The 14356-nt window shown below is 40.1% G+C and overlaps 1 protein-coding gene across 12 annotated transcripts in view; it reads right to left on the reverse strand.

Moving 5' to 3' along the window:
• The window catches only part of LOC143436077 (uncharacterized), a 93277-nt gene that overhangs the window by 53185 nt on the left and 25736 nt on the right, over positions 1-14356 (reverse strand). For 5 of the 12 annotated variants that reach the window (XR_013106302.1, XR_013106296.1, XR_013106299.1 and 2 more), the window contains 4 exons: positions 10644-11504; positions 9892-10112; positions 9213-9381; positions 8189-8314 (listed from right to left, as the gene is read on the reverse strand). Coding sequence is in view for 3 of the 12 variants with exons in the window: in XM_076919991.1 (XP_076776106.1) it covers positions 9369-9381; positions 9892-10112; positions 10644-10786; positions 11380-11413 (411 nt within the window). In the remaining 9 variants the exon portion in view is untranslated. Of the gene's footprint in view, positions 1-8188; positions 8361-9212; positions 9382-9891; positions 10113-10643; positions 11505-14356 lie in introns of all 12 variants that reach the window. The other 7 variants (XM_076919991.1, XM_076919990.1, XM_076919989.1 and 4 more) reach the window with 5 other exon arrangements.

Raw genomic sequence — 14356 nt, forward strand, 5'->3', positions numbered from 1 at the left:
CAGTTCAATTTAATACTTAGGCAATACTAACTACTGATATTTGGTCAATGAAAAGGAGATAAAAATAACTAGCAGATGATGAGTGTTTGAAATGAGAAGGAAACTGACATTATCTGGTATATCATAGGTGGTAATCACATTACCTATTAATAGGTAAAGTTTGCTTTTGGCCACACTAACTCTTAGCTGTTGTACAGAACATGATGTGGAGATGAAAGAAATCAATAAGAACAATTCCATAAGCACAGCCATTGTGCTGGGAGACAGACCCAGGGGCCAGGAGTGGGGGGGGGGGTGGAGATGGGGGAGATGTTCATGAAGAATCCATGGGCAGTCATCTACAAAAAATTATGTTTTTCATCATTTGGCTTAATGTCAATCTTTTGCTGAAGCATATCCTGACTCCAACCACCCAAGCTTGTCACTTCCACACTCTGAGGGACAGTCAATCCTTTTATTATAGCGAGGGCTGTGAGCACCATCCTCTCCAAGCATTCATTTAGGGTAGTGAAATCAACTATTCACAACTGTATCCCAGAGACCTTAATGCCCAGCCACAATGGGACCTAAAGTAGACTGGGTATCCCATAATCACATGATCAGTATATTATTGTGTATACCTGGTTTGAAGCACAGAATAGATTTCACAATAGAGCAGTGCTTAAGAAAAAATGTGTATCAATTTCAGGATCATAAAATGGCCAATGTAATAACCAACAAGGGCTCCATTATAAGGACAAATTAAGGACCCTATATACCGTTGGCTGTCTTTTTCTCCTTTTCTGACTGCAGAGGAAGCTCTACACCAACATGGATGCGACACATGAAGCATAATGAAGTGTCCAAACACTCTGAGCAGCTGCCTCTTCCTTGAAGCTCAACTAAGATCTAGAATAGCCTGGGGATAGTGGCCAATGCATATAATTATAGCACTCACAAAGTAGGAGGCAGAAATGAGGCAGAGGCAGAGGCAGAGAGGCAGAGAGGCAGAGAGGCAGAGAGGCAGAGAGGCAGAGAGGCAGAGAGGCAGAGAGGCAGAGAGGCAGAGAGGCAGAGAGGCAGAGAGGCAGAGAGGCAGAGAGGCAGAGAGGCAGAGAGGCAGAGAGGCAGAGAGGCAGAGAGGCAGAGAGGCAGAGAGGCAGAGAGGCAGAGAGGCAGAGAGGCAGAGAGGCAGAGAGGCAGAGAGGCAGAGAGGCAGAGAGGCCAGAAACATTGCCATAATTTCAAGACTTGGTCAATAGAGCAAGAGACTGTCTCAACAAAACGAACAAACAGGAAAATGAACGGTTCTCTAAGCCAGCATGGATACCACTAAGATGACATTACAGAAATCAGTGGTGTGCTTAGAGGACTGAGCAAGATCATAAGAAATCAAGTTTTATCTTGAAATCTAGGGCATGTAGCTGATGCTAGATAAAGTTGGGACTTTGACTCATCTTTTACTTCTCATCAATTTCTGCACAGACTTCTACTGACAGAATGAACACTGCTACCTGCCCTAGTACCTCCACACTCTCTGTACCTCCGGAGAGGTGGCTTCCTATTTACTTGAATATTAACTTTGAGATTTATTTAAGGGAACAACACAAAGAGAAGAGAAGCTAAGGTGTCTTGTTCAGTCCAGTAAGGCACAGTGGGACAGGATCTCTCCCATCTGTAGAAACAACCTACAATGTTTGCTTTCCTTTTTTTTTTTTTTTTTTTTTTTTTTGTTTGTTTTTTTTTTTTTGTTATTCCCTATTTGAATTTCTTGAACCTCCCTAAATGCAATGGGAAAGAATGTTAATTAATCCACACAACAGTGAGCCTGTCCTCCAGAGTGAAAAGGAACACACCTTTAATTCTGTGGTATCTCTATTTTTCTCGAGGGTATTCATTTAGTAAGGACTTTGTTCTTTGGTTATGAGAGTGCTGAGCCAGTGGGCTTTAATATTAGGCACATCCCACACAAAATGAATTTAAGTCTTGTGAGTATATTGTTAAGACATTCTATTTAATTTTGGATAAATAAAAATACATACATAAAGTATACAGGGTGACTTCTAACTGTATTTCCCACCTGGGCATAACCCAAATGTTATATACGGCCTCTGCTATACATATTTAGAAGTCCATTTGGTATATGCATCCCCAAGGGTGTTATAGCTCGATCTTGAGGTAGATCTCAGTTTCCCAGGGAGCTGCCACATTGCTCTTCATCGTAGCTGTATGACTCCCACTAGCAATGAATGAGTGCTCCCTTGTGAGTGCTCCCTACAGCCCCACCAGCATGTGCTGTCATTTGTGGTATTGATCTCCACCATTCTGACCTGTGTACGAAGGAATTTGCTCGACCTCAGAACAGACAATGATACAGAAGCGGTTTTGGTATGCATTTCTCTGATGGCTAAGACGTTGAGCATTTCTCCAAGTTTTTTTCTCAGTCATTTCTGTTTCGTCTGTTGAGAACTCTCTAATTCTATAGGCCATTTCTTATTGCACTACTTGTTTTCTTGATGTTCAAGGTTTTTTCCTTATATAGTTTAGATACTGACTCTCTATCAGATAAATAGTTGGTAAAAATCTTTTCCCATTGAATAAGGAGGTCAGAAGGATATGGGAGGAGCTGGGGAAGGGAAAACATGATTAAAATATAGCGTATGATTTTTTTTATCTAAAAATTTGATATATATAATGTATAAAAGCTTTTACTGAATTCTAAAAGAAATGGATTTTATTTTTGTATTGTGTGTCTTGTAGTTTTAGTTTTCTAGCAATTTCATATTCTGTTTGAAGAATGTATAAGTTTTTGGTGAATTGTAAAAGAAAAAAAACCCAAAAAAACAAAAAGTAATGACAACAACAACAAAACAGAGAAAATTCTTCCTAGGAATCCTAACCAGAAAGACCAGTGTTGTGCTGAGTGACTACACTGCAGCTCTTCCACAATGAGACATGTGGACAAGAGACTTAAACATTCAGTGACCTCAACCCTTAAATACACAAAATGTTATCTCTATAGCAGAATCCTTGGGACATACTAACTAAGCACTGGTCTGAGCTTTCTCGATTGTACAACAGACAATAACACAAATGTCACAGGTTAGATAAGGAACTTACACAACTTGCATAAACTGGTGCTCATTTAGTGCCAGGTTAAAAAACTCAAGTTAGCTATTACTACCATTACCATTATTATTGTTACATAATAATGATTATTATCGTAAGTGTCTCATGTACTAGGTGCTCAATAGACATTAACATTCATCTTTTCTCATTTGTGCAGAAAATAGCATGTCTTCTGGCCTTCGGAGTGACCTGGACTGGATGCTGAACTTGAGCAGGTAATGCACAATGCTTTGGACCCTGTTGGAGCCCATCTGTTCACAACTTTTTTTTTTGTCCTATCTGCCTCTGAGAATATTCTCTTCTTTCATGTCTGTGCATGAAGAATCCTAGGGTAGCTACTGACAGTTATGTTATAGGCTAATCTATTCCCCAGAAAAAAATATTCTGGGCAATGAGAGTAGGGGGCATTTAAGGAGAGATAAGCTTATATAGTCTTTTCAAACTACCAAATAAACTGCATTTCTCTAACCCCTTTGTTAGAACAAAACTCCCAAAGAAGGTAATTAATAAGGAAAAATAATTTTCTTGAAAAACGGTTTCACTGTGTAGTCCTGACAGGACTGTAACTCACTTTGTAGACCAGGTTGGCCTTGAACTAACAGAGACACACATACCTCTGCCTCCTGAGCACTGAGATCAAAAGCATGCACCATCTTTAAAGAGGCAATGTCTGCACCACTTTGATGTTTACAAAACTCAGTGATCTGACTGGTTCTTGCAAAGTGGGGGAAGGCCCCTTTAATCCCCATCCCAAGGACAAACAAGATAACTAGTAAAAACTAGATAGGATTACCTTCCCTTAAATTCTCTCCACTACCTGGAAGGGCTTTTCTATGGCATCTTGTAGCAAAGCTGCCAATGGCTACTCTAGAATTTATTCATTTAGTGCATGACATCCAAGAAAAATTACAAAGCGATTGAAGCATGAACCTCTAGTGAGGGTGTATCTTAAGGTGGAACTCTTCAAATCCTGAAACCTGCCCATAAGTTACATAAAAGACCAAGGAAGGGGGGATATTTCAGAAGAAAATGTGGAAAATCCCTTTAGATTCATGAAAAACTTTCAACCTTGAATACAAACCTTTGTGACAGAAATACAATGGCCAAATGGAACAGAATATATGAATAGGTTACGGGTAGAAAAAAAATGTATTGGCAAACAAGAAAAACAATATTGGGTAAACTGTTCTAAGTACCATAGCTTGTGTCTAAGGCATAACAAGATTTGGAAACCCAGAGTCAAAAATGAAAGGATGCTTAAAAAAATGGAAAAGCTGACAGACATTCCTAAATGGCCCCAGGCTTAGAGAGAAGATGCCTTTGAGAATGTCAGGCAAACCCCACAGAGAGCCCCAGCAGGCACCTTCCGCAGCTGAACTAACCTCACCTCTTGGCCCAGTTAACCATCCCGACTCTGGGGACCTCTCCAGAATGCAGGCAAGAACGTCACAGTTAAAATAATTTCTCCAGCTGCTGCCTGAGCCCGAAATCTCCTCAGCTCAGTATTTGATCCCCAATAGGAAGTCAATGACCTTTCTAAGGGCAGTCCAGCAAGTGTTTGCCATCATCTACAACTTTGTGTGGATGAAATGCAGGTTCTCACTTGAAAGGATCCTGCCAGCAAAGAGGAACAGAGAGACAGGGCACTGGGCACTGTGGCTGAGTAAGATGAAGACGCACCTGCTCACTGGAAGATGCCAATGCTGAGGGCAAGCAGTGCCTTTTCACGATTCCCCCTGAAGATTAGCCAGCATGCTTTGAATAGTAATGTGTAGTGTTGAAAAAGGTGTATATGGGTTATATGTGTTTGTGTGTGCAGACACACAGGAAATGGTAGCTACATGAAAGGTGACTACTGATTTGTTTTTACCTTTCACCATACCCTAAGCATTATTCTTAGCTTCACTGGACCATTTAATTTTTTTGGCCATGGTATGGGGGCAGGGGTGAATATCCTCATCTTATAGGTAATGAAGCAGGTTTAGAAACTTTTCATAGAGGTAATGAGTAGAAGGGCAGGCATTCAAACACTGAAGTCAATTCCAGTTTAACCAGTACATGTGTGCAATAGCATGAGCTGCAGTGTTCTCTTTGGATTACATATATACACACATAGACACATATAGACACACGTATATGCACATATACACACAGACCACACTGAATTATATGCACACACATGCATGCACACACACACTGGATTATATACATACATTGAATTACACACACACACACACACACACACTCTTTCACACACACACACACACACCCTAAGTATTCTAGACCCATACCAAGGAAGCCAGAACACCCTATCCCAAGTTTTCATTCTTCTAGTTTAACAAAATCTACGTGCACTGAATTTGAACCAAGAAATAAAGGGTAGCAATTAATCTTCAGAGAGGGGGGAAAAAGTAAAAAGAAAATAGAATCTTGAAGTGTAGAGCATTTGTCAAAGTTAGTGTTGAGGAGCCAAGAAGTTTCCATATCTGTAAACTGCTGATAACAGAGCCGCAGCCTTTTAAAGCCCAGAAGGACTCACTCTACAGTCAATACAATTTTGCAAATACACTGAAAATTCATTTTATACTTTATGAAGATGATCACCCATAATCTCTGGGTAGGAAAAGGGCTTCAGATCAGTGACCATCATTTACAAGGCTCCCCTTTTGCCAATTCGTGTGTCACAACTCCATCTTTCTCTAGTCTGTATTTTCCAAACTTGAATAGTATCTGAAGAATGTACTGGGCAGCAATCTGCTTGGTGAAACACAGGAGGCCCCTAACAAAGGTCTAATCAGGGTCGAGAGGGGAGGATATGGCAAGTCCATCTCAAACAGCAGCTTTACTCAAGACAATCACATTGAAATGCTTTTTAAACAATGAAAGGCATGTGATAAAACTAGAAGGTAAAATATGTATTTCTGAAATAAGATATGAACTTCAAATTTAAAACGTCCTGCTTTGGGGTGGCAACCCCGAATACTGAGGTCTCCCTCCCCTGCCTTTCTCATTACTTGTGGAAAGATGTCCACAGAGAGGTATGGTTGTAGATACAGGTATTTGATCTGCAATGTGGGCCACTGGGATTAATAGTTAGAAAAGAACCAGATTCAAGGGGGACTTTTATCGTTATGCAACATTAGACAGCAATGGCCCATCTGTTTAGCTTCAAGTTCATTAATTTAGCCTAGTGGGCACTTAGGAACCACAGCAGCTAAAGGATACCGCTTTTCTTCCCTTACTCCTTCTCATGACCGTTATGTTATGCTGCATTTGACTCAATGGTTTGATCCCGAACAAAGACATTTTTTTTCTAGCTTTTTTTTTTTGTTCAACAAACTAGAATTTAAAAGAGGGAAAAAAAACCCTTTTTGAAAGATTTCCCTTGTGATCTATCCCCAACCTTGTCCTCACATATAACTATCCTGCAAAACTTTTTTGAAAGCCAAAACACAAGTGTAAGGCCTCTTCTTGATAGTAGAAAAATGAAGCCATCTAGGGCTCTAGAGTGCAGCCGAGCTGGCCTTGCCTACTGTCTGAATGGATTACGCTATCTCCAAGGTGGTGCTGCCCTAGGCAAGCAGAGAAGTAACTCTGAACTATTTTTTAACTTATTGATCCTGACCCTTACTTTGGAAAACAAATGGGTTTCCAACACTCCCTGTGGACCCTGCAGAACATTTATAAATAGAAACTCTTTGTCAACCTTGAACAGTTGGCTAGAGGAACTGTCCAACTATTGGAGCAGAAGGGACCACGTACCTTTTGACAAGATTCTAGGCATAGTCACAGGGTGGGCCATTCATGGCCTTTCATTTGCTTTATAAAACTTCAGGAAAAGGCTTTGTTAGTTTTCTGCTGTACACTTTATTAAGATTTGACCTAGTCTGGAAAGAAATATCTACAGGATGCAGAACAAATTACCCGTCAAACTCCGAGGTAAGATGGCATGTGTGTATGTGCTACCGCCAGCTCTGTGAAGCCAACCTCAGTAGCTGTGTATTTGGACACCAGCTGAGGAATCTTTGATTCACTCATCAAAGTAATGGTAGCATCCCTCATCCCAATCATCTGCCATGTCTCAGAACTTCAGTCTTCCCATCAGTGTGTTAATATTATAGTCATTTCTCCCAGGTGACTCGTACATAAAAGTCTAACCTTCCTTAAAAATATAATCAGCATGGCTGCAAATGGATGTTATTTATCCACCTTTTACATGCCACAGGGAACTTCCCTCAGTCTCCTCTGGCTCAGGTAGAAAAGCTTAAGTCGCCGGGCGGTGGTGGCGCACGCCTGTAATCCCAGCACTTGGGAGACAGAGGCAGGCGGATTTCTGAGTTCAAGGCCAGCCTGGTCTACAAAGTGAGTTCCAGCACAGCCAGGACTACACAGAGAAACCCTGTCTCGAAAAACCAGAAAAAAAAGAAAGAAAGAAAGAAAAAGAAAAAAAGAAAAGAAAAGCTTAAGTCTTGTCTCACTCTATCACCTGACAAGCTCCAATTTGCATGAACTTAGTGACCTTTAGTCCAGCTGAGTGAAACGTCAGACGGTCAAAGCTTAGCGTGTGATTTGCTTTGGGATGCTTGCTTGCTTGCTTAATCTGGCTTCACCCGCTCTGGAAAGGGGCCCCCATTTACCACTGAAGAAATCATAATCAACTCAACACAGTCCTGTCTCACTCTCATAGATCAAAAACCATTAAGCACATTATGTACATATATACATTTGCAAAGAGAATCTTTACGCAACACATTTAGTTTCTAATAACCCAGTAGCTATCATCAAAACACTTTGCAACTCTTCCAGTGTATTTTGTTCAGTTGGTGTGGAGAAGGAAGTAGTCCAACTCCACACTGTTTAGAAGGGGGCACCCATTTGAGTTGACAAAATTCACCACAGTAACCCTTAAAAGTGAAATTTCTGTATCCTGTAATCGGGAGTTGCTGGGCATTTGATTAAATACCCCAGGCATTTGATCTCCAGCTTACTGCTATTTCTCCCCCTGACAGGCAAATCAGAAAAATTAAACCCCAAACTGCAAAGAAACAAAATGCGTATTTTAATACAGAAATGCTTTTACCTGCCTTCCTGCTGGGAATGAAATGGGCCGAGCTCTCAAAATGTTTGTCAGCTTAACTCTCGGTTGGTGGCACTATGAAAATGTAGCCAGGCAGCCTTATTGCTGCTTCTGTCCTTTAGCTGCCAACTGGAATACAATGGAAACATCGACGAGAAAAGGGGGGGGGGGGAGTCTAGAAAAAAACCCAAAGGATGACGAGACACAAGCAAATAACATGTTTCCAACTCAAAGACATTGTGCTCTGCCACGTTGGCATCTCAGATGGCTTGCACACTGAAGATAAGTATGCCTCAATGAAATGCCACTTCCCCCAAATCATCTAGGAAATATGCACCTTGAAAAGCCCCCTCAGTCTTCCTTAACGTAGGATCAAAATGGCTGCATCATACTGGTTAGATATAGGTAGCAAATATTTAGTATTTCACAAAAGATTCCAATTTAGTGTTCTTGATAGGTAGGAAAGAAATGTTTTCATTTTGGTCTATACAATATGCATCCCAAATGAAGAGAACTAGATACTAGCACATTCTGCATGGTGTGCACACGTATCAGGAACTGTACCCACACCTAGCCTCTGCATCCTCTCATCCTTGGTGGTTGTACATTTTAGTTTTCTCATTAAGACACTCCATTATGGGAACAGTGTTACATGTGGTTATCACTCATTACAAAGTCTCTATTTCCGGTTTTAACCTCAGAGCACTTGAAAGGATGCTATTTGCCATTGGTTTGCTTACTTGGAAGAACTCCAGTCATTAAACCTCAACAAGGAGTAATAATAGGTCCTTTGCCCCAAACAGCTTCAAGATACAGCATTTACATTTTATTTTTATAAATCACATGATATTCTGAGTTATACAAGCTAAAGAAAGTGGAAAAGAGTGATGAGAATTTGATTTCTATATAGACATAATGATCAAACAGACTAACTGTAAACATTTCAAAGGAGTTCAGACAAGGCACATGAAGCATGATAGACAGTGGGGACATCAGGGCACTTTCATGACACATGATAAAATCTTACCTCATTAAATGGGAAATCCAAAGACGTTCACTTTCAGCTGTTTTATAAATAATTCTTTGCCCTTCTAGTTGGCGGTCTTACACAGAACAGGGATACTTTCAGAGTAGAATACTGTCTAGGTGGTCCAAATTTGAGCAAAGATTGCTTTCAGCCAATCTAAAAGTTTAGGCTAAGAAAAAGATATATATATATATATATATATATATATATATATATATATATATATATATATAATCATTTTGTATTTTGACATTTTATAATCAATTTCTAATTGCACAAATGAGTCTAATTCAAGTATGTCTCTTAAAATAGTAATTAAAGTAGCAATTTGGCTATTTTCTGCTTTTAAGCCTAATCACCCTGATATGTACATGCTACCTTCCTGGATCACCAACCCTGCTCAAATGCTTTATAAAAGAATTCCCTACACAACCTCTCAGGAGAAAGGCAACACTATAGAACCCAGGCCCCGGGACAGAACACACAGGCACCTCCAGGAACAGATGAGTTTGCCATCATGTATGCCAGGAGCTTAATCACTGCAATGTTCCAGTTGTTTAGAAAACAAGTTGAATATTTTTCATTATAACTCCTAAAATATACACACACGTTGAAAGCAGATTGTGCTAGTATCCAGCATCCTCTGCTTCTTGCAGGCATTTCACAATAAATCTCTTACCTTGTCGAGAGACGGAAGAGCAGCCGGCTCATAATAGGATGAGTGACGCGTAAAACGTCCTCCAGTTGACTTCCCACAGAATTTATACTTCCCAAACCAGGAACACCTCTGCTTGCACAGATGGAATGCCAAGCAATGTAGTACAACATCCAAGAAGTTAGAAACAGCTTTGGTTTGTTTTTGTTTTTTTTTCCTTTCAACTCTTTGATATCCAGAAGAAACTGTAATGTAAACATACAAGCAAGTAAGTATGCGTCTAAAGGCCGTAGCACAGATTAGATGGGAAAATACAGTTTAAGGGTGAAGGGTAATGATAGGCTTCTATTTTTAAGTGAGATGACATGGATCATGAGATTGCTCTCCATAGAAACTGAAAGATTATTGTATTCATATCAGGAATTTAATAGGGAGACTTCCATATTACAGGACCCAAATATTCCACCAAAATTTCGTTATTTGAATCTGAACTACAGATAAAATGTCAAACAATTGTGCTTTAAAAAAAAATCCAAGAACAATTTTTTTTTTTAAAGCAAATCTAAGAAAACGGATTGAGACCAATCTATAAGCTCGTGTGTTCGCTGAATTTCCACACTTATTGTTAGGAAAAGTTACCGCATTCTTTTTTTTTTTTTTTTTTTTTTTTTTTAAGTAAAATATTATGTTGCACTTGCTTCCAATCTAAATTTAGTCTCTGTTCCTTGTGCCATATTTCTTCAGGCATGAGAAGGAAAATCAATGCCCCTACTCACCTTTGGAAGAATTTCACTGCCAAGTCTCCATGGTTCTATGGGATCCAATAAGCCGTGGCTCGGCATCGATTTTTCTATGGCACCTGTAGAAACAGCCTCTCCTTCCTTTCTAACAAAATACAGCGACAAAGACTGTGGAGATGCTGAACAAATGAAGCGTATAGGCTATCACGCACAACCTGATCTTCTAAAGAGACACAGTTTGTATTTTCTGAAGCTGTTAGTGTTTGCTAGCATCTGAACCACTTAACAACCATTTAAAGATATTGTGAGCATCTATTTTGAAGAGCATTTGGAGGTAATATTTTTCTCACAGTTAACTCATGACCAATAATATTCTCCCCCCCCCCCGCCCCCGGTAAGGAAATAGACAATTGAAAAAAAAATTCAAATCTCAATTTTTTAAAAAGCTAGCTCCAAAACCAAGTTGTTTTTATTATATGAAAAACTATGATCATGCTTTTAAAATTTAAAACTTAGAAGCTTGGGTCTGGGAAAGCATGGATGGAATATATCAAATCCTAGGAGAATGTGTTTTAATGTTGTGGCGTGCTTTAAGACTTAAGCCACCAACTTCCCCCACTTTCCTTGGTGGGCCTAAGTACAAGAAGGAAAGAAAGAAAGAAAGAAAGAAAGAAAGAAAGAAAGAAAGAAAGAAAGAAAGAAAGAAAGAAAGAAAGAAAAGAGAAAAAGCAAGCAAGCCACACAATTCATGTTTCTAGCATCCTGCACACACCTGATGTAAATCTCAGAGATATCTCAGTCCCCATGGGCAGACAATCTGGGGCATCTCTGAATACATTTCCTGCAGCCAGCTTGTGCTGTTGATAAACCACCTCTTGACTTCATCAGCCTGAGTATCTGCAAAATAAAAGTGTGCTGTTAACAGAGGCATCTCCTCTGCATTTGCCATCCCCAATAAAATGGAGGTAGGTGCACTCAAGGAAGGTTGCTTCTCATGAGGTAGGTGATATCTTGGTTAAAAGTGACATGACCAGGCTAAAAAGTGACTCTGACAGGTTTAGTGTTCAGACCTGACAGATATAAGCCTGCAGGAACCTCCCTGCCACATATGGTTAAATTCACGTGAAAACTTTGACTCAATAGTCCCTTGATTAGCTTTTGCAACACTCAGTGCTCCATTTTCAAGTTCATTATCAATTATGCTACACATCCCATTATTGTCAATTTAGGATCCACTTTACTAGAATGCAGTCATTTCAACCATTCATCAAACCTGTGCACAGTGTTCAGTTAAAGGATTAGATCAATCCATACTCCAGTTCTCAAGGGAGAAGTTCCATTGTTTATCAGGCCATGTCTACACTGGCTGAGCAAAGCGCTCTGTTCAGAAGGAGAAGCGCCTTTGGCAGCTAGAGTCCACATAGCTGACCCATGGATGGTCACGAGGCACTCCTGCACCTAATTACCCAAGTGTAATGACATCACTAAGCATCACAGGAGGGTGACCCATGACGACAACAGCAACAACAACAACAAAACCATCACATGATTGTTGTTCTAATGCATTTATAGTGCATTCATCTAGAATGGAATTTAAAGGGGCTAAAAGAACATGTGTACGTCTGGCACAAGTGATGGCTACCAGGATGGGAACACATGATGGCTCCACGTGGACCTTAACCATACAGTGACAGCACAATCTTTCATAAGTTGTTAGTATTCAGTTCAAAACCCTACCTCTTTATTTATACAGGAAGATCTTTACAAAAGACAATTTTGTTCTTGGAAGGAAGGAAGGAAGGAAGGAAGGAAGGAAGGAAGGAAGGAAGGAAGGAAGGAAGGAAGGAAAGAGGAAACTGGGACAAAGGTAACCAATAATCTGGGGTCAATATTTACACTCTGATGACTTGCATTGTCATGACTCAGTACCAAGTCTGGGTGGATTCTATTCTAGTAACAGAGTGGCCTAGAATTGTCCTGAGTACTAGGATTCTTTCAACCAAATTTTAGAATAAAAAAGAGCTTTAGCAGAAACGTTGTACTAATAGCTATAAAATTATAGGCTTTCCATTTCAACCACCCAAACATACTCCACCCTAACAACGCTAATCACCTTTGGCATTTTGCCAACCTTTCCCATTGGTGGGCTGGGAGAGTTGGGTCCAATTGCCTTAAAGGCATAAAATCTACCTTATCTCATGAAAGCCCTCTAAGGACTTCCTAGCATCCAATTTGATTCTTTGGAGAAAACAGAAGTGAAGGCTTAAATGTGTGGGACTCAATCGTATCTTTAAGATAGCAGATATGCTACTGTATCTTCCTAAGAGGAGTTATCAAGATACATCTTGGCTTCTTAGTCTCTCGGCTTTTGCATATAGAAATATGTAACACTTTCTAACATGTCAAGATTCCAAATTTCTCGTGTATGTGGGTTTGCTCATGTCTGAGTGTGTGGGTATGCTCACCCACGTATGTGAATGTGTAGAGGTTAGAGGTTAACATTAGGTATCTTTCTTAGTCACTATCCATCTTTTCTTTTTGAGACAGAGAGAGGGTCTCTCACTTTACCTAGAGCTTATGAATTAGACTAGGCTAGCTGGCCTGAAACCTCAGAGATCCTTCCGTGTCTGTCTCTCCAACACTGGGATTAACAGGCGCATATTCTATACCAGCTTTTTACGTGTGCTCGGGGGATCTGAACTTGGGTCTTCATGCTTATACAACAAGCATTTTGTTAACTGAATAATTTGCCTAGATCAAGATTCAGGCTTTCAAAATAAAGTTCCAGTCTCTCTGTTTCAGTTTGAAAATCATGCAATTATATGTTGTGTTGAATTCCCTTTGGCTAGGTGCAAAAGTATAACTTACCCACAGTGGCATGCAATGCATTGCTCCATTAGCTTTTGACTTTCAGCTCCAATGCACTAAAGCCAAAGAGTTCTAGAACAGTAGTTCTCAATGCTATGATCCTTTAATATGGGTTCCTCATGATGTGGTGACCCCTCTGTCCCCCACACCATAAAATTATCTCATTAGTACTTCACAACCGCAATCTTTCTATTGCCACGAATCATACTGTAAATATCTGCTATCTAATATGCAACTCCTGCAGGGTCAGGACCTACAGGTTGAGAACCACTGTTCCAGACTAGCTAAAGATAGTCATAGTCACTAACGTTCATCTATCAGGAGTTACATTTGATATCTTCTCCTATATAAAGTCCTGAGAGCTTCTGAATGCATAGAACCTCTATCACTGCCAGTCTCTTCACCACATCCTCTGAGCTGATCATGAGGATAACAGGAAAGCAAACACCGTACAGTGCATTTAACTCTACCATAGGCACTATTCCAAATCTGCCCACCTGAAGTTGTGGATAGCACAGCAGCCTTGCAGAATGAAGACAATCATGCTCACTCTCCGTGTGAGACAGAATCGCAGAGGCAGCACATCATTTGTCTGGGATCACATAGCATCCAGGTGGTGGAGCTGGGATTTTAATACAGGTGGCCTGGCTCTTTATAATTTCTATGCTCACACTGCCCAGACATGGGTCACTGATCTTTAAGTTCTTGATTTCCGGAGACTTAAACACAAGGGTGATTTCTTTAGACTGTTCTCTCTCATTCTATCTATCTATCTATCTATCTATCTATCTATCTATCTATCTATATCTGAATTGAGCCAATTGGCTTGGAACTAAACTTGATGCTGTGATCTGCCCTGACTACTAGGCTTTTTTGTCTAT

Source organism: Arvicanthis niloticus, chromosome 22 (genome assembly GCF_011762505.2).
Source record: "Arvicanthis niloticus isolate mArvNil1 chromosome 22, mArvNil1.pat.X, whole genome shotgun sequence".
NCBI lineage: Eukaryota > Metazoa > Chordata > Mammalia > Rodentia > Muridae > Arvicanthis > Arvicanthis niloticus.